General features: G+C 42.3%; 1 protein-coding gene across 5 annotated transcripts in view; it reads right to left on the bottom strand.

The window, feature by feature from the left end:
* PTPRM (protein tyrosine phosphatase receptor type M) overlaps positions 1-26,710 on the bottom strand; it is an 810,424-nt gene extending 783,714 nt beyond the window's left edge. For 4 of the 5 annotated variants that reach the window (XM_053571259.1, XM_053571258.1, XM_053571257.1 and 1 more), the window contains exon 1: positions 26,154-26,635. In XM_053571259.1, coding sequence (XP_053427234.1) covers positions 26,154-26,226 — 73 coding nt within the window. In that variant the 5' untranslated portion in view covers positions 26,227-26,635. Of the gene's footprint in view, positions 1-26,153 lie in introns of all 5 variants that reach the window. The other variant, XM_053571260.1, reaches the window with a different exon arrangement.
* Between the last annotated feature and the right edge of the window lie 1,179 nt (positions 26,711-27,889).

Consider the following 27,889-nt stretch of genomic DNA (forward strand, 5'->3'; position numbering starts at 1 on the left):
CTCAATCTGCAGACATAAAACCCTGGATGGAAATCTCAGAGCAGTGACCAGGTCTCTCTTGGAGACAAAGACTCCCTGCGTTTCCCTCGGTGGGACTGCTGGAGACCTTAAAGCCAGAACTTAGTGGTATGTGTTCTTTTTTTTTTTTGCAGTTTTTGGCCGGGCTGGGTTTGAACCCGCCCGCCCTACTCCTTTGAGCAGCAGGCACCACACAGTTTCTTACCTTTTTTAACCAACTTCAAACAAGTTAAATGAAATTGACTTTACTATTTCCTCTATAAATTGTAATTTTTTTGTCTTGTCAATCAAAAATGTCTGTTTCCCTAACACCAATAGGCACTGGATGGGAGAAAAGGAGAGGGAGTGTATAAAGAAACTAAGTTTTAATTCTGTTCTCTAAGAAGGAAAAGGGTATTCTATCTGACCTTCAAAAGTTCTTTGTTCAAATCCCAGCTGTACCACTTCTCATGAAACCTTGGGTAAGCCACACAGAGTTTCTGAATTTTAGTGTCCACTGACAATCTGTGGCTTTCTTCACCAAGCACGTGAGATTCAGAATGGGCAGAGAGGAAAAAGTTGAGTTAAAATCCATAAAGCATTCTATCAGAGTAAGCACTTTATGTCATTAATCCAGAGGTTCAAGGTTAAAGGCTTGCAAAATAGAATCCCTGCAACGCCCCTTTCCTCAAGCAGGGAACCAGCGGGTAGAAAGTGGACGTAGGTGATCGCCAGTGCGTTAATGACTGGCATGTGGCGGCAGCAACAAGACACACAGATGCAATTTGACATTAATGGAGAAATTTGCCTGTGGCCATGTGCATGGGCGGGGAGCGCCCCCGCCTCTTGCCTTTAACTTGGGTATGAAATCAAACGTCAGCCAAGATTAATTAGAAGCCTGGAGTTTCATTCTACTCTGTTGATAGGAAAAGTACATTTCCATAATGTGAGGAAGCGTTTATGTGGGACGCAAATCTGGCTGACATTGAGGGAAGGGCTGATTTATTGTGAATGCTGCCTGTGTGGTGCTTGCCAGGACAATTACTTTCTGCTCAAGTGGCTTGCTTTTTAACATTTTATTATCTTAACAACAAAAAACCCTGGAAGCAATAATTATTTATTATGTTAATTCTTTAGCTTTCTTTCTGAAATTTCAGTAAGACCATTAAAAACTAGTTGTGCCCTTGAAATAAACCATGAGTTTATTAATACTCGACCAATTAAGGGGAGAAAAGCAAAGTGAGAGAACGCTCCACACCAGCAATTATTAACTAAGCAGGCGGGTTTGCACATACTCCTTGCCACAGGCTTTATTCATAGAAACATCTTATATATTTAACTCACTAGAAAACAATGTGAAATGTGTTTAAATCATTACTAGGACCTAGAAAATCTAAAAGGAACAGAAGGAACCCACTATACATGTCTAGAAATTTTTCAGATTCAGGTTACAATGGAGGCCACATCCCTTTGCGCCTCTCACAAATATGCGCCACCTTCCCCAGCACAGGGCTGTTTACCTCCTCAGTTCACTTCTCTCCCCAACGTTCATGTGCCAAGTACATGCACTTGTGTGCAGACACACACACACACCCCCTTTGTATTCATTAAACCTCAGCAGGGCTGCTCTTTCTTGAACACTTTCGCTATCAACATCACCCCTTTCTTATAACACACTCCAATCTTTTAATTCCCTGATTCCGGGAATGTAAAGTTCACCTTGATCTAAAAGAGCCCAGAGCAAGAGTTACTAAGGAGCCACTAAGTTACTAAGGAGCCGCTTGCTCTCATGTCTCGGAGACAGTACCAGGGAGCTCTGCCCCAGCAACCAGGGCTATCTACAGAGATGACTGATTCTCTGCGTGTCATGTGGGCAGCGACCTGACAGCTCAGGAGCATGAAAAGTCCAGAGAAAGAGTCTTAGAAGACAGGAAAACATCTGAGGAAACTCCTGAGCATCCCCACCATCTCCCGACCTGCTGGGTGGGATATCTGGCGTCTTGGAGCCCCCAGTGCTGAAAAGCAGCACCCCCTCCCCTCTTTCCTTTGTGTTCCATCTCCCCTATTTTACCCTCCAAGCCCAGGTCACTTTTAAAAACAAGGATTGTATAAAACTTCAAATATTAATAGTAGCCTATATTTTTCCATCTTCGAGATGGTTCTTAAAACCTCTGGGACCATCCAACTTAAAACAACAATGACAAGAAAAACACTCTGAGTGAGGCTTAGTGAAGCCATTAAGAAAGTAAAAAGTCTGACTGCTACTATATCTGCATCCTTAACCGTTCAGTATTTCTTACTTCAAACATGCTAAAATACATTATGCAATGAATAACTTTAAATTATGCAACAGGCTCCTAAAATTTTTACTGGGTGTTCCATTGCTATTGCAATACTTCCAAGCAATCAATTTGAAGCATTTGGGGAACAGGAATTCCAATAGATAGAGGCCACAGGACACACGGGAGACGGCACTAATGTCAGCTGTCTAATTGGAGGTCAGCATTAACGTCCTCAGCATTCCCAAGCCCTGAACTGAATTCACCTCCCTTACATGCGAAAGAAGGCAGCTGTCAAACAGTTTCTAAAAATCAGTATATTTCAGCCTCTTATCTTTAGTTTTCAAAATAGATACGGTGCAATTACATTTCTGAAATTGTTTCCCTCTCTTTATTTAAGCACAGAATACCTGCACTTTGGTGTCTGTATATAGACACAAGCAACCAGAATTAAAAATCTAGCACTCCTGAGATTTTGTTAATTCTCACTCATTTCTTTTCCCTCAAATAAAAGTAAATCCTGACAGATCTAAATAAAAAGAAAAAGTTGGCTTGCATTTCCCTCTCTCTGTAAAGGCATTTATGCATACAGCACGGAAGCTGCTGTCTCTGCTTTAGGATACTTCTGAACTTAGGACAGCGGGGTATCGGTGGTGCTGTTTCACTTTGGGAGGCAGAGGATTGGGTGTCTCAATTAGTGCCCAGACTGGCTTGGTAGCTTTGCTCTTCTCCTTCCTTCCCTCCCTGTGACCACTGGCAAGCTGCTTGCCCAAGCTCTCTGATCTAATTTCTGCACAAATACTTAATAGGGTTGTAGAGATTTAATACAATTAGGAGTGTTGCTCACAAATTAACCAATCCATTAACACTCCAGCAAAGAAACAATTCCAGAGGAAAAGCCAGCCAAATGAGGATTAGAAGACAACTGGCTAAGGGTATAATCTGTTTTAAAACACACATCACCTACACTGTGTGTTTTATGCTTTATGTATTTCAGAGCAAAGGAAAATGTAGCTAAGTTTTTTCATGTGGAATTTTCCTCTTTCACTGTTTGGCTTCTAGAAGTGGGAAAAGAGCGTCACTCTTTGCTGGCTCACACATTCTCACAAAATCATCACAGCTTGCTCTTTACTGAGTTAAACGCTCAGGCACTCAACTTATAAGTATTTTAAGTAACTTTCTCTCATCTTAAGATGGACATATAAACACCCTTAAGGAAGCCTGGTAAATACAGAAAAGGTAAAAAGAAAGCAAAAATATTAATAAATTCACCATCTAGCAATAACCACTATTAGTATTATGGCTTGTATTCTATACATTTCCATAGGTTTTTTTCTTTTTCTTTTTTTTTTTTTTCCGTAGAGACAGAGTCTCACTTTATGGCCCCCGGTAGAGTGCCGTGGCGTCACACAGCTCACAGCAACCTCCAACTCCTGGGCTTAGGCGATTCTCCTGCCTCAGCCTCCCGAGTAGCTGGGACTACAGGTGCCTGCCACAACGCCCAGCTTTTTTTTGTTGTTGTTGTTGCAGTTTGGCTGGGGCCGGGTTTGAACCTGCCACCCTCGGCATATGGGGCCAGCGCCCTGCTCACTGAGCCACAGGCGCCGCCCTTCTTTTTTTTTTTTTATTATGAAATCATAAACACATAGATCATGTATACATTAATGCCTTTATGGGGTACAATGTGCTGATTTCATATAGAATTAGGAATATTTACATCACACTAGTTAATATATACTTCATCTGGTTTACTTAGTTATTATGTTAAGACATTTATACTCTATACTAATAGATCCGACATGTACCCTTGCATTATGCACCATAGGTTTGATCCCACCATTCATCTTCCCTCAATCTGATCCCCCACTTCCTATCCTCCCTTCTCCCTCCTTCATCTTGGGCCATAGTTGTGATCTATTCTTCATATGAAAGTGTGAGTGATTATAAATTGGTTTCATAATAGTACTGAGTACATTGGATATTTTTTCTTCCATTCTTGAGATACTTTACTAAGTAGGATTATGTTCCAGCTCCATCCATGTAAGTTTCCATCTTTTTAAGGCTGCATAATATTCCACAGTACATATACCACAATGTATTAATCCATTCATGGATTGATCAGCACTTGGGCTTCTTCCATGACTTGGCTATTATGAATTGAGCTGCAATGAACAATCTGGTGCAAATATCTTTGTTATAAAGTAATTTTTAGTCTTTTGGATATACACCTAGTAAAGGAATTGCAGGATCAAATGGCAGCTCTACTTTTAGATCCCTGAGTATTCTCCATACTTCTTTCCAAAAGGGAAGCCTTAGCTTGCACTCCCACCAGCAATGCAGAAGTGTTCCTTTTCTCCACATCCACACCAACATCTGTAGTGTTAGGATTTTGTTACGTGAGCCAGTCTTACTGGAGTTAGATGATGTTTCAAAGTAGTTTTGATTTGCATTTCTCTGATGTTTAAAGATGATGAGCACTTTTTCATGTGTCTGTAAGCCATGCACCTATCATCTTCAGAGAAGCTTCTGTTCAAGTCCCTTGCCCACAATGAAATGGGATTACTTGTTCTTTTCTTATTAATAAGTTTGAGTTCTCTGTGGATTCTCGTTATCAAACCTTTGTCAGAATCATAACCTGCAAATATCCTCTCCCATTCTGAGGGGTGTCTGCTTGCTTTACTTACTGTGTTCTTAGCTGTGCAGAAGCTTTTTAGTTTGATCAGATCCCAATACTGTATTTTTGGTATTGTTTCAATTTCCCGGGGGGTCCTCCTCATAAAGTATTCTGCCAGGCCAATTACTTCAAGTGTTTCTCCTGCACTCTCTTCAAGAAGCTTTATAGTTTCATGTCTTCAGTTTAAATCTTTTATCCAGGGAGAGTCAATTTTTTTTAACGGTGAAAGGTGTGGGTCCAGTTTCAGTCTTCTACAAGTCACCAGCCAATTCTCCCAGCACTGTTTGTTAAATAGGGAATCTTTCCCCCAATTTATATTTTTGATGGGCTTACAGAAGATCAAATGATGAGCATCTGGGTTCATCTCTTGGTTCTCAATTCTGTTCCATACATCTACCTCTCTATTTTTATGCCAATACCATGCTGTTTTGATCACTATAGATTTATAGTATAGTTTGAAGTCTGGTAGCGTGATTCCTCCTGATTTGTTTTTATTTCTGAGTAATGTCTTGGCTCTTTGAGGTTTTTCTGGTTCCATGTAAAATGAAGTACTATTTTTTCCAGATCTTTAAAGCACGACGGTGGTACTTTGATAGGGATTGCATTAAATTTGTAAATTGCTTTGGGTAATATGGACATTTTAACAATGTTGATTCTTCCCAGCCATGAGCATGGTATGTTTTTCCATTTGTTAACATATTCAGCTATTTTTTTTTCTCAGAGTTTCATAATTCTCTTTATAGAGATCTTTCACGTTCTTTGTTAGGTAAATTCCCAAATATTTGGCACAACTGTAAAGGGAATAGAGTCCTTGACTGTTTTCTCAGCTTGACTATTTTTTTTTTTTTGTAGAGACAGAGTCTCACTGTACCACCCTCGGGTAGAGTGCCATGGCGTTACAGGGCTCACAGCAACCTCTAACTCTTGGGCTTACGTGATTCTCTTGCCTCAGCCTCCCCAGCAGCTGGGACTACAAGCACCTGCCACAACGCCCGGCTATTTTTTTGTTGCAGTTTGGCCAGGGCTGGGTTTGAACACGCCACCCTCGGCATATGGGGCCGGTGCCCTACTCACTGAGCCACAGGCGCTGCCCTCTCAGCTTGACTATTGTTGGTATATATAAAAGCTACTGATTTGTAAGTATTGATCTTGTATCCTGAGACACTACTGTATTCCTTGATCACTTCTAAGAGTTTTGTGGTTGAGTCCCTGGGGTTTTCCAGGTATAAAATCATATCATCTGTGAAGAGTGAAAATTTGATCTCCTCTGACCCTATTTATATACCCTTCATCACCCTTGATCTCTTGCCTGATTGCAATGACTCAGACTTCCATTACAATGTTAAAAGCAGTGGAGACAATGGGCAACCTTGCTTAGTTCCTGATCTGAGTGGAAATGTTTTCAATTTTACTCCATTCGATATGATATTGGCTGTGGGTTTGCTGTAGATGGCCTCTATCAATTTAAGAAAAGTCCCTTCTATACCTATTTTCTTAAGTGTTCTGATCATGAAAGAATGCTGGATATTGTCAAAAGCTTTTTCTGCATCTATTGAGAGAATCATATGGTCTTTGTTTTTTAGTTTGTTTATGTGATGCATTATATTTATAGATTTACGTATATTGAAACAACTTTGAGACCCTGGGATAAAACCCACTTGGTCATGGTGTATAATTCATTTGATGTGTTGCTGAAGTCTGTTTGCTAGGATCTCGTTGAATACTTTTGCATCTATGTTCATTAAAGATATTGGTCAATAGTTTTCTTTTCTTGTTGGGTCTTTTCCTGGTTTGGGGATCAGGGTGATGTTTGCTTCATAGAATGTGTTGGGAAGTATTCCTTCTTTTTCAATGTTTTGAAAAAGCTTAAGTAATATAGGTACTAGTTCCTCTTTAAAAGTTTGGTAGAATTCTGATATGAAGCCATCTGGTCCTGGACTCTTGTTTTTTGGGAGATTTCATATAGCCAATTCTATTTCAGTACTTGATATAGGCCTGTTCAGCATTTCCAATTCTTTCTGATTAAGTCTAAAAAGTTGGCATAATTCCAAGTATTGATCAATTTCTTTCAGATTTTCATATTTCTGAGAATAAAGTTTTTTATAGTATTCATTAAGGATTCTTTGAATTTCTGGGGTGTCTATTGTTATTTCACCTTTGTCATTTCTGATTGATGATATTAGGGACTTAAATTTTCTATTCTTGGTTAGGTTGGCCAAACGTTTATCAATTTTGCTGAATTTTTCAAAAAACCAACTTTTTGATTCATTGATCTTTTCAATAATTCTTTTGTTTTCGATTTCATTTAATTCTGCTCTAATTTTAGTTATTTCTTTTCTTCTGCTGGGTTTGGAACATTCTTCCTTTTCCAGTTGCTTAAGATGTCCCATTAAGTTACTGACTTCCTCTCTTTTTGTTCTCTTAAGGAAGGCTTGCAACACTATAAATTTCCCTCTTAGGACTGCCTTTGCAGTATCCCACAGGTTCTGATAACTTGAGTCTTCATTATTATTTTGTTCCAAAAATTTGGCAATTTCCTTCTTAATCTCATCTATGACCCAGCTATCATTCTGCATAAGGTTATTTAGTTTCTATGTCATTGTATGAGTATACAGATACCTGTTATTGGTGAGTTCAACTTTTATTGCATGATGATCCAAGAAAATACAAGGAATAATTTCTATACTTTTAAATTTGCTGAATCTTGTGACCTAAGATGTGATCAATTTTGGAGGATGTTCCATGGGCTGATGCTGTGCATTCAGTTTTGTTAGGATGAAATGTTCTGTAGATGTCTGTTAAATTCAATTGTTGTATGGCTAAGTTTAAGTCCAAAATTTCTTTGCTTAGTTTCTTATTGGAGGATTTATCCAACACTGCCAACGGGGTGTTAAAATCTGCAAGTATTATGGTGTTGGAAGATATTAAATTGCTCATGTCTGTTAGTATCTCCCTTATAAATTGAAGAGTATTCTGGTTGGGCATATAAATGTTAATAATGGACATCTCATCATGTTGACTGTTTCCTTAACAAATATGAAGTGACCATCCTTGTCTTTCCTTACTTTTGTTGGTTTAAAGCCTAGTGTATCTGAAAATAAAATTTCCACCCCTGCTTTTTTCTTATTTCCATTTGCCTGGATTACAGATGTCCATCCCTTCACCCTGAGTCTATATTTATCCTTTAAGGTAAGATTAGATTCTTGTATGCAGCAGATATCTGGCCTGAGTTTTTGTGTCCAGTCAGCCAACCTGTGCCTCTTAAGAGGACAGTTTAAGCCGTTCATATTAATGGAGAGTATTAATAAGCCTGGTAGTATTTTGGGTGTCAAGTTTTTCGAAAGTCCGGTGGACATTTTGAATCTTTTCATCACTGTGGAAATTGGGTTTTGGTCAAGAATTTCAGAGTGAGTTCACTTTGGTGGTAGAGCATTGTGCTGGTCATTATGATTTCCATAGGTTTTTCAATAAACATGTTACATAATTAAAACAGGCATTATCCTACACACCTGATTTTGTCACTAGTTTTTGTCCCGCATCACATTATATTGTAATCATCTCACATCCTTAAATATTATTCCTTGTCATCAATCTTAGTGGACCATTTAATCCATTTGCTACTGTTGGATATTTAAGGTTGTTGCTACTTTTTTTTTACTTCTCCAAATAGTGCCTTCTTTCCAGAGGATATATTTATCATATTTGAAGAAAGTTCCACTGTTTTCTTTGTGCATCCCAATGGATCATCCTTCTACCCTTCAGGTGTGTACACTCTGGAAACCTCTGTTTTAGATAATAAATTACCTTGACTGACCTCAGATCAGATGATCCAACACCTTACCATCTTAATCCAACTCAAAGCACCTTAATAATATACTCATGTACAAAAATTACTAAAATACTTGTCATACACCCATGTTGTGTTTCGTGAAGAAAAATGAAAGAAGAAATGTGGCTGAAAAGGGCTAAGTGTTCATCTCCTGTGCTTCTTCATGTTCCTAAGTAGTGCCTTGCAACAGCTTTACCCCCATGCTTTAGAACTCTTCAGAACACTTTAGAAACCTGAGTTCTCACTTTCTCTAGAGCCGGAGCCAACCATTTAACTTGGGCTTCAAGTTTCACCTAATATGATAACAACACCCACCTGCTCATTAAAGAAACATCAGGAAGACCACATGAAATGAAGAGGTTAAATCTCAAGTACTAAGGGGGCTTGATGACATGCAGGAAATTTTAAGCATCTCTTTAGCCCTGTATGCTTCTATTTTTTAAGTTCTGCTTCCTGAAACAAGGTAAGAATTTAACTAGAAACTATCAACTGTCCACAAGATTTTATTATATAATGGGAAATGAATTATTTTGCAATATTATTTCAGAGCAAATGAGGTATTCATGCTAGTGCTTACTTTGTATCTGATTATCAAGGATACATAAGTTAAAGTCTTAACAGCTAAATTCTTTTAAAGGCAAAATTATGTTTTGATTTCAGAGGGGTAGTTGAGGCAGAGAGACAAAATATTTGCCAAAGGCATAAACAGCAAAAATTGAGTTAATATGTTGACTTCTGCCAGCTTGACTTCTGCCTCTTATTGGGGTGGGGATAGGGGGGTTTCATACTTTCAAGTGGAAAGGTCTCTATCTAGAAAGATCAAGGCTACAAACCCCACAGCCTGAGGGCCCTGCTCCCTGGTTTCCAGGGTGAGTGTGAAGTTCCAACAGAGTCACTGTGCACACCCGGCCTCGGGGCACTGATTTCATGCTAGGATCAGGCAGCCTCTCCTCTCCCGTCTGCCCTTTCTCAACAGACTTCCCAAGGAAAGGCATACCCCTCACCTGTAAACACATCCATGTATTTCCCTCAAAAAAAGAATGTGAGCTACAACTCTCAGGGAAGCATTCCTCAATGAGTCTTAAAACACCAGCTACCCACTTCTTGTCTTTCTCTGCGTACCCATTTTTTTACACCACAGTATTTCAGTCCTACTGGGATGTTATAAAATTAGATAAAGTATGCAATTTAGCAACCACACAGCTTCCTCTGAATGACTGTGGTCACGGCAGTGGAACTGGTGGTGACATTATGGCAAAAACCACATTAGTAAATATCAAGCACAAAAAGTTACTTTAAAGTGTTTCTATATGTAATGATTATTTTTCTGTCAGTATGTATATTTGCACTCAAATACGACACTAACAAACCTTCAAACAACTGAAAGTATGGAGATTCCTGATACTGATTCTTTTAAGTATAATTGCAATGCTTTCCAAATATTTCAAATTATATAAGAAAAACTCAAAAATACATGAGATACATGAGATTTAGTTTAGATTTGATATGCATTATACATATAGTAAAACAGCTAAAATCTATTTCATCAAATATTCATGTAGCAATTTTTCCAATGACAGTCAATCCTCATAAAATGTTTAATATTTTCTACCTCTTATTAATGAAAATATGCCAGCTACTGTGACAATTTAATTTCAGCAGCATATACCTCTCTTGTATTAAATACATAGGAATTAAATAAAAAGTTGGATTCTGAAGTCTTTGGAAATTAATGCAGTTATTTATGAGAGTATATACATGATTCTTAATTATTCCTAGAAGTCAGACACCAGAGTTCAATATACATATTCACACACATTAACCAGAAAAATAGCATGCTTTATAATCATAAAGTAAATCATCCTCACTTTATAATAGCTAATAATTTTAGGTGTTCACTATATGGCACTCCCATAAATAAAAAACAGAATATATTCAGAATGGTTTCATAACTTAATACAAAATATGATTAATTCTGTTAAATCTACACTGTTTTTTAAAATTATAAACTGGGCTCAGTGCCTGTAGCACAGTGATCACGACGCCAACCACATACTGAGGCTGGTGGGTTAAAACCGAGCCCAGGCCAGCTAAAAAACAATGACAACTGCAACAAAAAGGCTGCGGTTGTTATGAGCTGTGACAGTACAGCACTCTACAGAGGGTGACATAGTAAGACTCTGTCTCCAAAAAAATAATAATAATAATAAAATTGATGAAACTGCTTTTAGTAAAGTCATATCCTTCTTTTAACTGTGCAACCACCAAGGCCACCTGTGGCCAGTAGAGCTGAAAAGGGGATTTTTTAAATTATTTCATCTGATCTTCATACTTTTTTTAGGTATACAAAGTATTATTATAATATCCATTTTACTCTTCTAAGACTTGAGTCACCATGAAGAGACCTGGCCCAAATCACATGCTACACAGTAGCAGAACCAAACATCAGAAATCAGGGTCTCCGAAACACCAGTTCTGGGACCTTTCTCATCCTTAACAAGGACCCTCATTTTATCTCCATCTGGTAAGGAATCTTTCCAAAATAAGTATTTCCATATAAATTTGTATCTGTTGACAATGACTATCATTTTATAAAGCATTCTGACAAAATGTCTAAATCCATAGTTTTTAAAAACTAGCTCTGAAAAATGTTAATATCCCCTTATGCTTACTTACCCTACTCACCAATGACACTGCAATAAAAGGAGTCTAAATAAGAAAAGTACATAGCCATGGTATACTATTAGATACCAAACAGTTCCTTCCCATGGTGATTACAATTAGACTCTACTCATTGGCTTAAATCCTTTCAAATATGTTTAAATCTTAAATCCATATGTTTCAATATGGATCTACATGTTTTCTTTATCTTTGTCCAACCACAAAAGACAACGCAATGTGTTCTAAAAAAGGTGATTCATCAGTCTCCTAGGGCCTGCCCACCTCCACATGAAGTGAAAGGTCTTAAAACAGATTACTTCTGAACTTCGTGGCATATCCCCCCAGATCAAAGGCATAGAGACAAGAGACTTACATAGGATTTTACACCTTTCACCTTCATCAGATATTCAGATAGAAATTACAAAAATGTAATTCTATCTAGAGGATTTGAAACCACTGAGAAAAAAAACATCCTGCCCTTCTCTGCTCATGAAAAACATGAATAATTCTCTAGTAAATTAATTTCATCCAAGTTTCCAAGAAGCAAAGTACTTTTCCTTCTAATTTATTTCAGAGGGCTGTAAAATAGCAGTAAGTACATTGCTTTGCTGGGTTGCGCTAATTTTACAATTGTTTTTAACATCAAAAGGAGAAATTACACCAAATACTTAAACCGTACTTGAAAATTACATGTGCTTTGAGCCCCACAAGCAGGGACAAGAAAACAGGCATTGGGCCTCTGAGGCCAGAGGGAAAGGAGCACTTTGGGATCCAAAATCAGCTGTACCCATCGTCTATGGGACATCATGAAATGTGTGAGGGCCTCACAGTTCCACAAACCCTACAATACCAGTGCCACCGTTTTCACTATATCAGATTGCTTTGGGGAGTAAATAAGTGAAAGGTTAAGGAACCAACATCTAAGTGGCATGCCACAGTCATATGTCCTTTTCCCTTGTTTCCAGGAAACGAGAAGAAATAGCAACAAATTTATGCATCAGGATCACAAATGGAAGAAAAACTTGGGCTGGGGAAAACAAATCCAGACATAAAGGACAAATACAAGGCAATGAGTCCAGGCTGTTCTGCAGCTGCAGGGCTCCAACAGCAACAGCAGCTATTCTAGACTGGGCTCTGTATTTTCCGTGGGATGACCACAAAGGCAGGTATCATTCCCTTTTCACAGATGAAGAAATGGCTTAGAGAGGTGACTTGTGACTCCCACAGCTGCTCAATGACACAGCCAGGGTGAGACCTAGGTTGAATGAGGCTATTATCACCTTCTGAGCACACCCAGAGATGCAAGAGTTTGAAAAAGTCCTATCATTTCGTCTCTGAAGCAAACCCATAAATCCGAATGCCACTGAGTGACACCACTTGCAGATGAGGAGGAGACTTCACTGAGGTAGTCCCTCTTCTGATGACAGTAAGTGTCAGGAATGGCCCATGAATACAAGTCTTTCAACCCCAAATTCCTTTTTCTCATGCTGTCAGTGACGGACCCATGTGTGGGTCCCAACCCTTCACCCTCTCCTTGTTCCTGCCCCTTTCACCATGTGGTCCTACAGCCCCACATACCTCTGTGAGATCTGTTTCCCCACCCTTGATTCTAAGGCCAGCCTTGTGCCTGGCTTTGGCCATAAGAACACATGGAAGTGACAGCCTGCCCATCGCAGGCATCAGCCGAGAGGCCTGGGGGCACTTCTGCTGTCTCTGGGCACTACCTGCTGGACAAAGACAGACCACATAAAGGAGCGTCTAAGGCCATCCTAGACCAGTGTACAGACAACCAACCCCAAAATTTCCAGAGTGACCAGCCAAGACCAGCTACGTAGAGACATATACACAAAGTACCCTAGTCCCAGCGTCAATCAGCAGAGCCACCATGAAAAATAAAGAATGTAAATGGTGGTTGTTTTAAGCCCGTAAGTTTGGGGGTGGTTTGTTAGACAGCAAGAACTAACCAACATACCTTGTTTCCCAGTGTGGAGAGCCTTTTTCTTTTTGAAATCTGTATATGTAAAACCAAAAGATTTTTATGCCTTTCTAATTACATAAAATTTGGATTAACCAAAGACTCTGATGCTTTAAAAGACAGATTTGAGAACTACTGAAGTAAGCTGCTACAGCCTCCATGGCTTCTGTCCACTCCTGTGTTCTTCACCTTTAGTGGGCTGTGAACGTGTTCCATGGTGTCACAGGGAAGTAAAAGAAACTCCTGCACACACTACATTTGGAACGCAGCCTCCAATGGTGAGACATGAAACTCATTTACTTCCTGTCACCGCCACCTAGCCCCCAAAAGATTTAATGCATGTATAATGACACATAAAATTAGCAACATAAATTAAAATGAAGTAAGAAATGTGAAGAAAGGACTGTAACCCTAGCATTCTGGGAGACCAAAGTGGGTGGATCACCTGAGCTCAGGAGTTTGACACCAGCTTCAGCAAGAGTGAGACCCATCTTTACTAAAAATAGAAAAAATGGCCAGGCATCGTGGCCGGCACCTGTAGTCCCAGCTACTCGGGAAGCTTCAGCAAGAGGATTGCTTGAGGAGTTTGAGGTTGCTGCGAACTAGGCTGACACCAGGGCAACACAGTAAGACTGTCTCAAAGGGAAAAAAAAAAAGGACTAAGAACCTTTTGGCCAGCAAAGGGGCCCAGAAACATAGCTCTGGGGTCTCATGGCTTTGTGCCAGGTACTGTTCAACTGGTAACAGAACCTATTTTTTCTTGGAACCCAAACACAAGAGTGATTTGTACCACTGAGGAAGAGAATCTTTCTTTCTACTGGACTTAGAGCCAGAGGGATTTAGTTTGTAAGTCCTTAGGGACATCACATAAAGAGAAAAAAATGCTTACAGAGGACGACTCATCATCCCATCACCGGTGTGGAGCCCCCAGAACCAGCCACACCCACGTCTGGGCTTCTCAGTTGCAAGAGCCAGCAAGTTCCCTGTTTAATGAAGGCCAGCTTTAACGGAGGTTTTCTGCTCAATAAGAAAGTTGTAACTACTACAGCTATGCATTTTAATCTGGCTTTCCAACAGCCAACAAAGACAGAAAAACTCAATGGGTTATGTAATTCATGAGGTTCATAGGCTGAAACTAAGTGCAGGAAGACTCACACTTTCTCCTGAACGAAGGCCCAGAGAGCTCCCCAGAAGGTCATCATACAGATCTTATATCATGTAATAAAACATCACTCCATACCTAACAGGACTGCATTTGAACTGCTTTTTTTTAAACACACTTCAGACAAGTGGAGGATATTAAAACAAAGCATAAATCAGTAAAAGGCATGTGTGTATTTGGAGGGAGCTACAACATGGCGCACGGTCCCTCTGTCAGACCACCTGCTGCATTAGCAGTGAAGACAACTTTATTTTCCAAAGTCTCAATCGATGCCCTAAGCCAAGCTTTTCTTAGCTAATGGGCAGCATTAAGTTTGACAACATCATACCCTCTCAGCAGTATCCAGCACATAATTAGTACTTAATATACGGTTACCACTTACCGCTCTCAATGCTAAGCCCCTGAAATAAGGCCTATCTAAGGATATCTATGTTATCAATATTTAAGCAGAAAATCACAGGCCTTAACGGTCTAGCTGTTGTAAAGCCTTTGGTGACACCTGAATAGCAGCTACGCTCTCAAGTACGGAGGGGAAAAGTGAACTTCTCTTACACTAAGCGCTTGCCTTAGCAGACAAGGCCTATGGCAAATGTGCAAAGCATTTAAAATCCTGCAGACAGCCCTTTAATGCCCACTTCCTGTGACCACGCAACCTCACTGCTATATTTGGCACCCTCTCAGATGGGACCCAATGGTCTAGACATTTGTCCCATGCTCACCTATCAAAAGTGACCCAGTGGTCCGGATCCCATTCTCCTATAGCAGTGCTATCTGACAAACTAATCTGAACTAAAATACATATAATCAGATGACTATTCTCATGTTTGTTAAGTGCTTGGAGAAACCTCATAGATCCTTGAATCAAATTCATTTTACAGGTGAGAAATATGAATTTAAGGATGTCAACTTACCAAGGTAATAGTCAGAGATGTCATATTTGAGAAAACTTAATGAGCCACCTCTCCCAGAGACTACGTTTCAATAAGCACCATCCTTTCTTGGTCAGAATGATAAGCTAGTGAAAATTTCAAGTGACTGAACACAACAGTATGCCCATTTTGAGGTTTGTAAGACTTTTAAGAACTACTACAATCAAGCTTTTAGCCCATGCTTTGCTTTTGAGGCCCCTCGGGCAATTTTTCTACGGTGTCCACGTGTTTCAATGAACAAGTAGTAAAGAAATAAATGGTAAAAAATAATCTTCCCAAAATACTCTGCGGTTCATCTCATCTCAAGATCTTCCATGAATGAGTCATCTCAAAATGCAGCTCAAATCCGCAAAATTGGAGATCTAAAATCGTCTGTGTTTTGATTACTCCAAAATATCTTTATTTTGTCACTACATCCTAAAAGTTCCAAAGCGATGGTACATTTATCAGCATTTACCAAGTTGGAGGATGGATACCAGCAGAAAAGCTTCTGTAAAATGCTTTGCATTCTGTTCAGACACCAGACAGAAATGCTATTCTTTTTAAAAGAAACGCTCTCTGGTCGATCATGGTTTGGTCTGTAAAAATTCAGATAACGAGCCCCAGAAGCTTTCTGATCACTAGTCAGAGGGGATGAGACAACTCCTGCACAAGGGCAGGGTCTCCACGTCACTGTTACTCTCCTTCCAGTAGCTCTCCAACTTTGATGAGCATCAAAATCATCTGAAGTGTTTGTTTACGTTTCCGTGGTCCCAGTGACTCTGATTTAGCAGGTCTGAGGGAACTGGGAACCTGCATTTTCAACAAGCCCATCAGGTGACCCCACTGCAGGCATCCACCTCTGCCTCCCCAGCACTCAGCAGTGCTGGCTTTTCATGGTGCCAATATGAGGATATTGTTTCGCTAATCTCAGGAGCTTTTTTCTTTTAAAGCATATTGTCTTTACGTTTAGTACATACATACATAACCACATACATATACTTACGTGTCACTTAAACAGTCTCCTGGTACCTCAACTATCAAAACCTGAGACCCAGAAAGGGGATGTGTTATAAGTTTGAATCATATGAAACTGGCAATATTCAACCCTTTTTGACTTAACAAAAACAGAGTCCATACACTTAAACCTATCGTATGCATGGAGGATAAGAGAACAGGTGGACCATTCCCTCCTTCTCCTGACCATTAAATACACATTAGGCCTATCACCTCCAGGGTTCCCCACCCCCAAGACCACAGCGCAGGTTCTCCAATAGTCCTTACAAGAACCTTGCAGGGTATTTTTCCCAGAAAAGACTGAGGGCAGGTAAAATGAAATAACATGCCAAAGACCACGAGGTGGAAACAAAATTCAAAGCCAGGAAGACCTGATGTGACCAGAGGCTTCTGCCCACACCTCAGGGACCCCCATGGCCCATGTCACTGCCTTAAGCCCCCACAGCTCCCTGTCCTTCTCGGCTTGGGCAGACCACACTCCAAACCTACGCGGATTCTCAAACCCGCTGCCTCACAGGGGCCCTGCCCACTTAACAGTGCTAGAAAGAAAAGGAGAGGGTCTTTAAAAAGCTGCTGGAGCACAGGATGACAACGCGGATGAACAGAGACACTAGGGAGCCCCACAGCACATAAGGAACACAATGCCAGTGGCTACCAAATCCCTGGATCAGTGTGGAAATCTTACACCACATTCAGTAGCCAAGATGTCAGAAGTCGAGGAAGTGGGAAACACAGTTTATGAGACTGTCGTCTACCTAGCTTCTTTTATTAAGTTTTATCACTGGAGAGTTTACTACACTGAATGAACAAGGGACAAAAGCATGCCTGTTATAATGAAGTGGAGCCTGATGTTATCATGATGCAGCCTGAACTCGGTGTAGGTAAAATTAATTTCTGGTCATTCCATATCAGAAATAAAAGGCAGCAGAGATAATATATTATACACGTGTGTCATTCCCTGTCATGGAACTTTCCTACTGGTGATACCCCGGTTCTTTTAATATATCGGTGACTAAATCTAATCCTCCTGGAGTCATGATAAATCTACCCCACAGTAAATTTCATTTTTTAGTGATCAGTGTTATATCAAAATTCTACTTCATAGCAATAACCGATTTATAAAATTTTATTATTCATGATAAAACTATAGGCTTACTTTTATATATTTAATTAACAAAAGGTAACACTCTTTCCTTTTAAATTTAGAAACTGAATCTCTATGCACCTATAAATTGCTAATGGTGCCAGACACTAAATCCACAGCCTGATTCTATTGTTCAAGATTATTCAAAAGCTTAAAAAAGTCAAACTTGATAGGAAGGAGAAAAAAAGAGCAGCAGTAGGCATAGGTAATTTGATTTTTTCTTCTCAAAGGGAACTTCATTTAATATTTGTTGAGTGACTATTATGTGCTCAAACTACTCAGTAATTTGGTTTTATGCACATTATCAGTATGTGAAAGGAATGCTGTAAACCACTTTATCATCACATGTCTACACAGACTATGACACTGAGTCCATTTCAAGAATGTGATTATTACATGATATAAAGTCCCTCAAGCTATTCAAACTGAGAAGAGAGATCAAACAGTGTTTATTTGGCCAGCACAGTGGCTCACACCTATAATCTTAGCACTCTGGGAGGTTGAGGTGGGATGATCCTTTGAGGACAGTAGCCCAAGACCAGCCTGAACAAGAGTGAGACCCTATCTCTACTAAAAATAGAAAAATTAGCCTGCTGTGGTGGTTCAGGCCTGTAATCTCAGCCACTAAGGAGGCTGAGACAGGAGAATTGCTTAAGCCCAGGAGACCATCTATTATTTAAAAAAGAAAAAAAAGTTAGCTGTGCAAACAGCCCTAAATACCTTTTTCAAGAAACTGCCTTCAAGGGTAAGGTCCCCTAGTGCAGCAACAGGATCAACTCCAGATTCTCTAACACTCATTCCATCCTCTCCAGCACCATCCCCAGCATCTTCTGGTTAATGTCAGTCTATCTTATTGCCTCAAAAATTCCCCCTTCCAGTAAGCAAGAGTTTGATGTAACATTAGGTGTTAACCCTTAATATTATTTTTTGAAATTTCTCCTATCTCCTACCTAAACACTTTTGTACAGGTCTGTTTTATATTATTTGTTTGGATTAAAAGAAAGAGCACAAACAATGTAACTTACTATTACAATACAGTTATTAATATGATAGTATACTATGTTATTGCCATATGAGCCATTATAGTATTGTTATTATTATTACTATTATTATGTTCATTAGGGATCCCAGTTACATACAAATCCATCTTAAAGACGTCCTCAGGAATGTATCTTGTCCACAACCCAGGGGCTGCCTGCATACAAAAATAGACTGTCCAATCCCTTGTTGTTGGTCATAAGCCCACCTGTGAGTTCATGCTGACTCCACAGCTGAAAGCAGGGGAGAAGTGATGGGACTTCTCACTTCTACAGGAACCTAAAATGTATTCTTCCCATTGTATGCAGTAAGTCTGCTTTAGACATACTGAATAGGAAAGAAATTAAAATGAATATTCACCCATCTGAAAACAAATTTATTGCTCTATAAGCTTTTATGCTTTGCAGCCCATAAAAAGTAAATGCTTTGCTTCTGCTTAGGCTGTTGCATGTCAAAATAAATCATCCTGTTAAATAGTAGCCTTTTCCTCAGAGACAGATTCTAAAACCTTATCAGTTTTAACAAGTCTCTGACTCCTTTCCTCTCCTTCCCCTCTCCTGCATGTCCTGCAGTCGTCACTCTTAGCCTTCAAGGTCATTTCCACCCCACACCCCCCAGTTTCTAGGGTAAGCCACACAGCCTTCTTTAAGAGATCCTCCACCCTCCTGTGATATCCCACCCAGGGCCCAACACTTGTGCTTCACATAAAAAGTTTCTAATGACTCATTAGTCTTCTAAGTTTTAAACAGGAAAAATGACTAAATCATATTTCCATGCAAATTTTAATGACTTCTTGAAAACTCTCAACTTTGCTGATGTAACCTCTTATAAATATAAGTGAAATACAGACGAGCCACTCCCTAAAAATGTTACACACCTACACCAGGCCATCCACACCACTGCTTTACTAGTCCACTACAAGAAAGCCCAAAGGTTAATGTTAACTCTTAGCTGGAAAATATATGCTACTTCTTCCAGTTTCACTGCTATAAATCTCACACACACATACACACACACACACACACACTAGTAGCAACATATCACACAGCAGAAAAAGAAGGAAATGAATAAGATTACCACAGACTAGTCTAAAGTTGTCTTTGGCTCAGTGCTGAATTACAAGCTAAAATACATCTAGGTCTAATGGAACTACAACTTACACTGAAGAATTTGACTTTACAATAAAGAGTTAGAGATACCCATACAAGCAGATGACAGTCCACTAACTACAGTGTCTTCCTTTAGCTGTAAGTGAATCAAGTCTAAGAAGCCTTCCGTGGGGAAGGCTGGGCCTTTCCCGGTGAGGCAGGTGGGTTCAGGTCCGCAGCTACACCTAGTGATCAGCTGTGGATCACAGCCGGAGGAGTGGCCAGCAGGCGGCCCAGCAGGCTGCAGAACAGCTCTCCTCAGCTAACTCTCCCAAAGGCTGGTTGACCATGTGTTCAAGACAAATCTGTGAAATGGCATCACGATTACTTTTTTTTACCTGGAGTGTAAAATGACAGAGATGCAATGATTATCTGTTATAGCTAAGGGAAAAATTAGGCTCTATAATGAAAATCTTTACTTTTTATTAAGTTGAGTTTATTTCCAAAGTCCAAGTTTCACATTTCCACATCAAAATTCCTAATCTTACATACTAACTTTCCACTTCTTTCCTAAGGAAGTCCCTTTATATTTCCATTTTAGTCGATGGTGACACTTTGCATGGATAAATAATTTTTCAATATATGGTTATATCTTCCTTATCTTTGCTCATAAACACACCACAAAAGGCCTTACAAACACTAAGTGTTCAATATTTACTTGAATTAAATATATGAATAAGCATTAGTTTAATAAGGACATTGGGCTACATGCTTATTACAACAAGCCAACAAATATCTCCTATATAAAATACCAACCCAGAGTAATTTCCAACAGCCAACCATTACAGCAAAATTTAAGTAAAATGTTACATTGTAGTAAATAAAATCATAGAAAACTTTTTTCCCTTGAGTTTTATAGCTTGCTGGATCCAGTATCTTCCCCAAACAAGACTTCCATTTAAAATGTCACCCGGGTGGTCATAGTCACAGCACAATCACATCACAACTTCAGCCACGTAAATCAAGAGGCTGAGAGGCTGAGAAGGAAATATGTGCCTTGTTTGTATTGCTACCCCCAGTTTTCTTTCAGCTCTTGTCAATGGAGGCTGATAACGCAGGGTGAGGATCCCAGTTCTTTCTGAGCAGGAGTTTAAATGTGAGCGCACATCAGAATCTCCCCCCCCCCCCCCCCCCCAGCAACATACAGGCCGCTGAGTCCCTTCCCAGTTTCTGACTCAGGAGCAGAAGAGTCTGCAGGTTTAAAAACTCCAGAGTAAAGGTATATGCTGCTGGCCCAGGGACAACACTTCAAAAACTCCTCCTTTAGGACGTTTCTCAAAGAGTAGCTAGAAATCAGGAGCACCTGGGAATGCTGTGGGCCCCTCCACTACCAGCCTTCAACCTCTAAATCCCACGGCTGGGCCCCAGAAAGCCACACCGGGGAGGAGGACAGCAGGTGGTCATTGTGCACACTAAGTTTTGAGAAGCACAAGTTAAACCTAGCTCACTATTAATACTTGCTCAATATCCCAGGCCCTCTCAGAGGCACCTAAAATCCCTGAGGGGCAGAGTGTCTCCATGACCCACCTGCACAGTTTTCACTCTTGATGGCCTTCCCTCAACTTTGCACGCTCCTGTCCCCAACAGCAGCAAAGAGCACAAAGGCGCAACCCCCACCCCCTTGCTGATCTTCAGAGTCCGCCATGCCCCACACCTAAGCACAACCCTTTTCTTCCCATCCTCTTCTTTTTCTCTCACTCCCAGCCCCTTAATTATGCCCTGGCCTTGCCAGTCACCCCACCAATGAGGGACCGGGGTTGGGGGGACTACAGACTAAGAAGCTCGGTGACTAAATCTTTCCTCCTCCCCACCCAACACAGCCAGACTCATTTTCCTCTGCTGGGTTTTTCTGAGCTGCTGTGTAAACTCAGGCTTTCTGATGACTAAACTGAAAACCACTCCAGTATTTTAGGAACCAGAGAGAAGTTGCATCCTCTTATAAGGGAAGGTTTATAGTATTTTTTTATCTTTTTTAAATGTTTCATCTGTGAGTTTGAAAGACTTCCCTCACTTATAGAATAAACCTAACATGCAGTATATTGTATTTATAAAGACAGTAAGCACACTGAAATGTGAAACTCTCAGTGGGAAAGGTGGTTTTCAAAGAGATGAATCTTAGAATTAAAGTAAAATGCACAGTGGATGCCACTATTAAAAATGTTACACTGTTGAAAAAGCATATAACTTATTAAAATTCTTGATACCCCAAATGAAAACTATGTCTTAGGATATTTAGATAATACATGCTCAGTCTTGAAAACGTAAGGAAATCTAAAACAAAAATGGAAAGAAAGCAATACTTAATCTAAAACACAGTTCCTTTACCAAAATAGACAGATTGTATACAGCCTCACAATTCCTGCAATGTATTACACTTACAGAGTCAGGGAACTAAGAAAATTTAAAGCCATTAACTTTTCTAGAATTGTCAGAGAAATCTTAAATTCTAAAACCAACTTTTCACAAATCTAAAGGCCATGCTCTTTCATACAGGGTTTATACAACCTGAAGACATAATTCAAAGCACTTGTGCGTTATGTAAAGTTGATTTAGCATTATTCAAATTATATATACACACTTATCCATATATTGCTATGTCAGTAGCTTCTTTTCTGAAAAATTTGTAAAATAACCCTTTGAAAATATGAGAAACTAATACCTATAATTTTCTAGATCAGAACAATTTATTATGCTCAAGCAATTCTTTACATACACATAACACAAGGAATGTTACAGTAATTTCTTTCATGCTTGCTGATTTAAATTTGAAGTACATCCTTCATATCAATTATCAGTCCAGTGAAAATACCATGAAAAAATGGAAAATGCTATGACTATAGTTATCTGAAATAGGAAAATAAATCTAGCTGCTAAACAAATATATTCCCTTTCTTCATAAAGGATACTTTAAAAGTTTGTATTTTAAACATATAGAAGGGTATCAAAATCAGTACAAAGAGTTCATGTATGCACACCCTTCACCCACCTTCCCCTAATAACGTCTTACATAAGCAGAGAAGTACCAAAAGAAATTGACATTGGGACACTATTAACTACGGACTTTATTCCCAGATTTCAGCAGTTTACTCACAAACAGCCTTAAAAGGGGACTCAAAATTTTTCTTAAAAGAGTTTCCCCATAAGAACCCCAAATTCACCAGGTTATGTTAAGGTTAAATGTACTCCAAATACTACTGTAGTTGAAACAAATGACCAAGCCTGCATTTCTAGTTCTACAAACCAAAACTTACAGAATGTAACATCAGAACCACTGTAAGGTAGAACTCAGCCCTTCATTGTACAATATATGTTACAACTTGGCTTTTAAAAAATTGGGTCAAAGAGGAATGACTTTCCAACTCTTTGGCTTCCTACCACGGAAAAGAGAATTTCAAGCAAAAGTAAAGTGACTTAACATTTTCCCTCATATCGTCCTTACATACCTCCTTACCAAACTTATTTTTAGTGAACATTAAAAGCTGAAAAGAGAAAAAGTGAAACTCCACTCTTCTGCCTAATAACTTAGAAATTATAAAGATGAAAAATAATGTTTTAATGAAATGTTCATATTAAAAAGGTCCTTAGGGGTCAAAATCCTAATTCTTTTCTCTTCCAGTAAGATTAGCACTCTATTTCTGATGTCTGGTATCCAAATTATGTGTAGTTCACCTCCGGAAATGCTTAACAATTCCAAACCTATTCCAAAAGAGAACAGGAGAGTTCTGCAGACGGGAAACAGCAGAGCCTCTTATGTATAAATCTTAGTTATACAAAAAACCTCCAAGGATTGTATGAACCCTCATGATTTGGTCCTTTGGCAGCCTCAGGAGAACCTGGCCTGGAAAATGCAAACCAAGACCTAATTTTCAACCATCATTCTTCTCCCTTTCTTATCAGTCTGTTCATATACAACTTGAATGTTTGCAAATGATTGGATACACAGCAGTAATTTACTCAACAAACAGTGAGTACCTTTCAGGTCTAAGAATCTGTGTTAAGTGTATTTTGAGAAACCAAGGAGAAAAAAGAAATTGACTTTTCCTTTAAGGAGCTTATAAGTCTAACTCCTCTACCTCTAAAATTTATTCCCGAATCAAGTGAAAAGCACTCAATTATTACAATTTCTAGAAGAATCTTAAAAAGAAATAAATGTCAATTTTATTTATCATCAGAATTTTCCTAACATATAAAAAAACACTGACTCTTGCCATATTTCCTCCAAAATTATTAAGTGCCTCGCCCCTGTCCTACCTAAAATGCAAGGTGTAAAGAAAAAAAAAAGTAAGCAAGTGCAACACATACCTGTTTCTTGCGTACATGAAATTTGCCAACTTCAAATTTTTGAAATCTCAATATATCTAAACAATTGTACAGATACCTTCATCTCTCCTTTACCCACTAACATACGGGGATAATGTGTATTTTTTTTCCTTAAAAAAGAAAACACACTACAGCTAACAGCTTGATAACTCAGACAAATAGAGTGGCATATTTCCTCCAAAAGAAAACTTAGGCTAAATTTTAGTAAAAAGCTATTTGGGTTTGATAATTTAAATCAGCCTTAACAAGGACACATGTCAATACTACCAAGGCTAAAATCATTCTTTAGTTATGAGGGACTCATGGTTTAAATAAACTATCTAAATATTAGTTTCCACCGCTTGCACACAATTTAAAAATCCACCCAAATGTTATTTGACAGAGCTTAACTTCACACAAATTCCAGACATGGAGTTATGGAATTTAATAAAGAGAAAACCATCACCAAGGCCCTCATACTTGGCGTCTAATACTGAAGAGTTACAAGGCTCTCAAACTGGCCAGTGTTGCTATTCACTAATAACACCACAGGCCAAAATCTGCATCAACTTTATATCAGAAAGCATTGCTATAAAACCTCTGGAGCACGTGCAAATACCAGAGGGTTAAGGAAATACTAAACTTGGGGGAAGAGTATTTCTGTACTGAAGTTGATGGTTTGAGTTTCAAAGCACAGAACAATCAGGTAACTACAAGCTCCACTCCATCTCTGAGGTCAGCTGTGGTCACGGATTCTGCAGGTCAGCGCCACACAAGACACGACCTCCCTGTACCCTGTGTACAGAGGACCAACAGCCAACAGTCCTCAACGCCAAGAAAATAAAAAGTGGGTTTCCACATCCCAGAGAGCCAAGCGTCTTCAATGTTTAAAATATGCTCTTCAGTGTTTATGAAGGTCCCCTTGATCAATTTCTTTTAAGTCCCACTTACTCATTCCTCCCGAGTAAACACAGAAACCTATTTGGCAAAGTTTAGGACCAAATAGAATTTATTTTATTAAAAGAAAAAGAATGCCCACCGCCACCATCGAATATGGACTTTGGTAAAACTAATCAACGCAAGAAAGAAGGCGTGCTAACGTGCCAGTGTTTACGTCCACCCGCGCGTGTCCTCCAGGTAATGAAGGCGAGCCCGGAGGTAAAGCCGTGTGACATCGTGCCGACCCCACGCCTGACCCCGAGTCCGCTCCCGAGCGCGCGCAGGCCCCGGCGCCCACGCACACTGCCCGTCCCTCTCCTTCCCACCTGGGACCCCGGCAGCCCGGCCGCGTTACCAAGTTGCCGCCGCCCGCCGCGGCGCTGCGCTCCGGGGCCGAGGGTGGGGAAGGGGAGTCCGGCGGGCCGCGGGGCCGCGACGGCCCGGGCTCGGGGGCCTGCCCGCTCCCTCCGCGGCCCATTCCTCCCACAGGGACCGAGGAGGAACGCCAGCCCGGACTCCACGGAGACGCCGCGCGGCCTCGGGGACCTGCTGGGGTCGCCAGCCAAGCCGGGCGGGGGGCAGCAGGGCGGGCGGCGCACCGGGAAATAGCTGTCGCCAGGTCCAGGCGATCGCCGTGGGCACCGCCGAATACCGGCGGCCTCGGCCCCGCCGCTGCTCCGGGTCGCGAGAGGACCGCGCAGCGCCTACGCCCGGCGGCTGCAGCCCGGAACTTCAGGCAAAGTTTTCTGCTGTTCCTTTTGGAGCCGGCCAGGGACTTGGAGTGGCAGCCGCCCAACCCCGGGCACGAGCCCAGGCCGCGGAAGGACAGGGGCCAGGCGGGGGGTCCCGGCTGGGGGGCTCGCCCCTGAGGCCCGTCCGCTCCGCCGGCCCGAGTGCTCGGGGCTGCCCTCCCCTCTGGCCCCTCGCCCAGCGCCCGGCTGAGCGGCCGGCGCGAAGCCCAGCCCGCCGCGCCCCCCGCCCGGCCCCGACGCCCGCCTCGGGCTCTCCCACCCGGGAGCCGCCGGCGTCCCGGGCGCCCCCTCTGGCCCGCGCGCCCCGGGGCGGCAGAGGCTGCCCGCCTACCTGAAAACGTCTCGCCTGCCGCAGTTAGCAAAAGTCCGGCCAAAGTCGCCAGGCAAGTCCCGAGCCTCCTCATGGTGCCGAGTGCACGCCGGGCCCTCCCCGGCGGGTGGGTGGGCACCCGAGGGCAGAGGGGACGGGAGCGTGGGTTTCCAGGCAGCGAGGAGGGAAGGGTGAACCGCACAACACTGAGCCAAGCCCCCAAAGTGCCAACAGTTGCAGAAGTCCGAACTCCGGCGGCTCCCGGGGCGCGGGGACAGGGTTCGGGGTCCTCCTCCTCGGCCCCCGGCCCCACTCGGCGTCTGGCGCTGCGGTGGAGGGAGCGGAGGGCGCGCCCGCGACGCCAAAATCCTCCCTGGGTTCCGGCGGCTAAGCCCGCCGCCGTTCGCCTTCCCCTGCCCGGGACCCGAGCCGCCAGCCGTGGCCGTGGTGGTGGCCCGGCCGCGCGCGTCCTGCCCGCCGCCTCTCCACAGGCAGCCCCGAGCCCAGCCCCGGGCGGCGGCGCGCCTCTGGCCGAGCTCGCGCCGGCTGCGCGCGGGGTTGTTGCTCCGCGACTGACTGGCGGTGCCCCGCAGGCCGGCTGAAGGGAGCGCCCACGTCACGGCCGCCCGACGCCGCCGCGGCCCGCTAGGGGGCGAGAGCGCCCGCGCCCCGCCGGCCCGTGCCCTGCGCGCGGCGGCTGCGGCGGGTCCGGGAGCTCGGCTGGGGGCTGCCCCGCGGCCACCGCCACCGCCGCCGCCGCGGGTGCGGCCGTGAGCCGCGCGGGGAGGAGCGGCCACAGGGGTTGCCACCCTCTCCCACTCCTCGGCCCGGCGGTGTCTTCTATTTTGGTGGCTGGCTGGGGGGGAGGGTGACTGTGAAAGGGGCTGCACCTCAGCCAGAAGTTTGTCCCGGGTCACGAGCCGGGAGTAGTTTGTGGGAGCGGCGGGGCGGGACCAGCGGCCTGCGGCCAGGCGGCTCCGTGCCCGCCGCCCGGCGCCTGACGGCAATGTCACCGAGCGGGGCCAGCTGCACCCGGAGTCGCAGGGCCCGCGCTCCCCGGCGGCTGCAGGAAAAGCGAACGAAGCGATCGCGGAGGCTCCGAAGGGGCTGCGGGCTTCCCTGCGCCGCGGCAGAGCCAAGTTGGCGAGAGCCGGGAGAGCGAGCGGAGGGCGCCGACACCGGCCGAGCGCAGGCCGGCCTGGCGGGGCAGGCGCGCCACCGGTCCTCCAGCCTCCGGCGCGCGGAAAGCAAAGCTTGTTTGTGCCGCGTCGTGGTTCCTGCGGCCCGTCTGGGCCCAAAGGGCAGTGCACGGAAGGCGGCCGTCACGCTAGCATGGGGGTTTGGACATAACCCGAGATTTCTGTATTTGGTGCAAAGTGCTGGGAAACGGGAGGAAAAGATATTAGAGAGTGAGTCAAAGAATGTCTTGAAATAAGTATTTTCATTTACTGTTTGAGGTATGAGATGACTGTTTCATAAAGTGAATTTAAATACCTTAAAGTGTTTCAGTAAAAAGTAAATTTAAAAATTTTTGACTGTAAACATTTTTATATAATCCTTCCCTCTCCCTGGGAATCAGCATGTTGAGCCAGCACCAACCGGACAGCTACAGGCTCCTGGCCTACCTAACTGAAGGCAATGGGAGGTTCGGGAAGAGGTTGAATTAGAAACGGAAACGACTGAGCAACAGGGTGTTCTAGCCGTGATACTGCCCACCCCCGAAGGCAAACCCCTGAAACGAGGGTGCCTGAGCCCTC

This window comes from Nycticebus coucang, chromosome 19, assembly GCF_027406575.1.
Source record: "Nycticebus coucang isolate mNycCou1 chromosome 19, mNycCou1.pri, whole genome shotgun sequence".
NCBI lineage: Eukaryota > Metazoa > Chordata > Mammalia > Primates > Lorisidae > Nycticebus > Nycticebus coucang.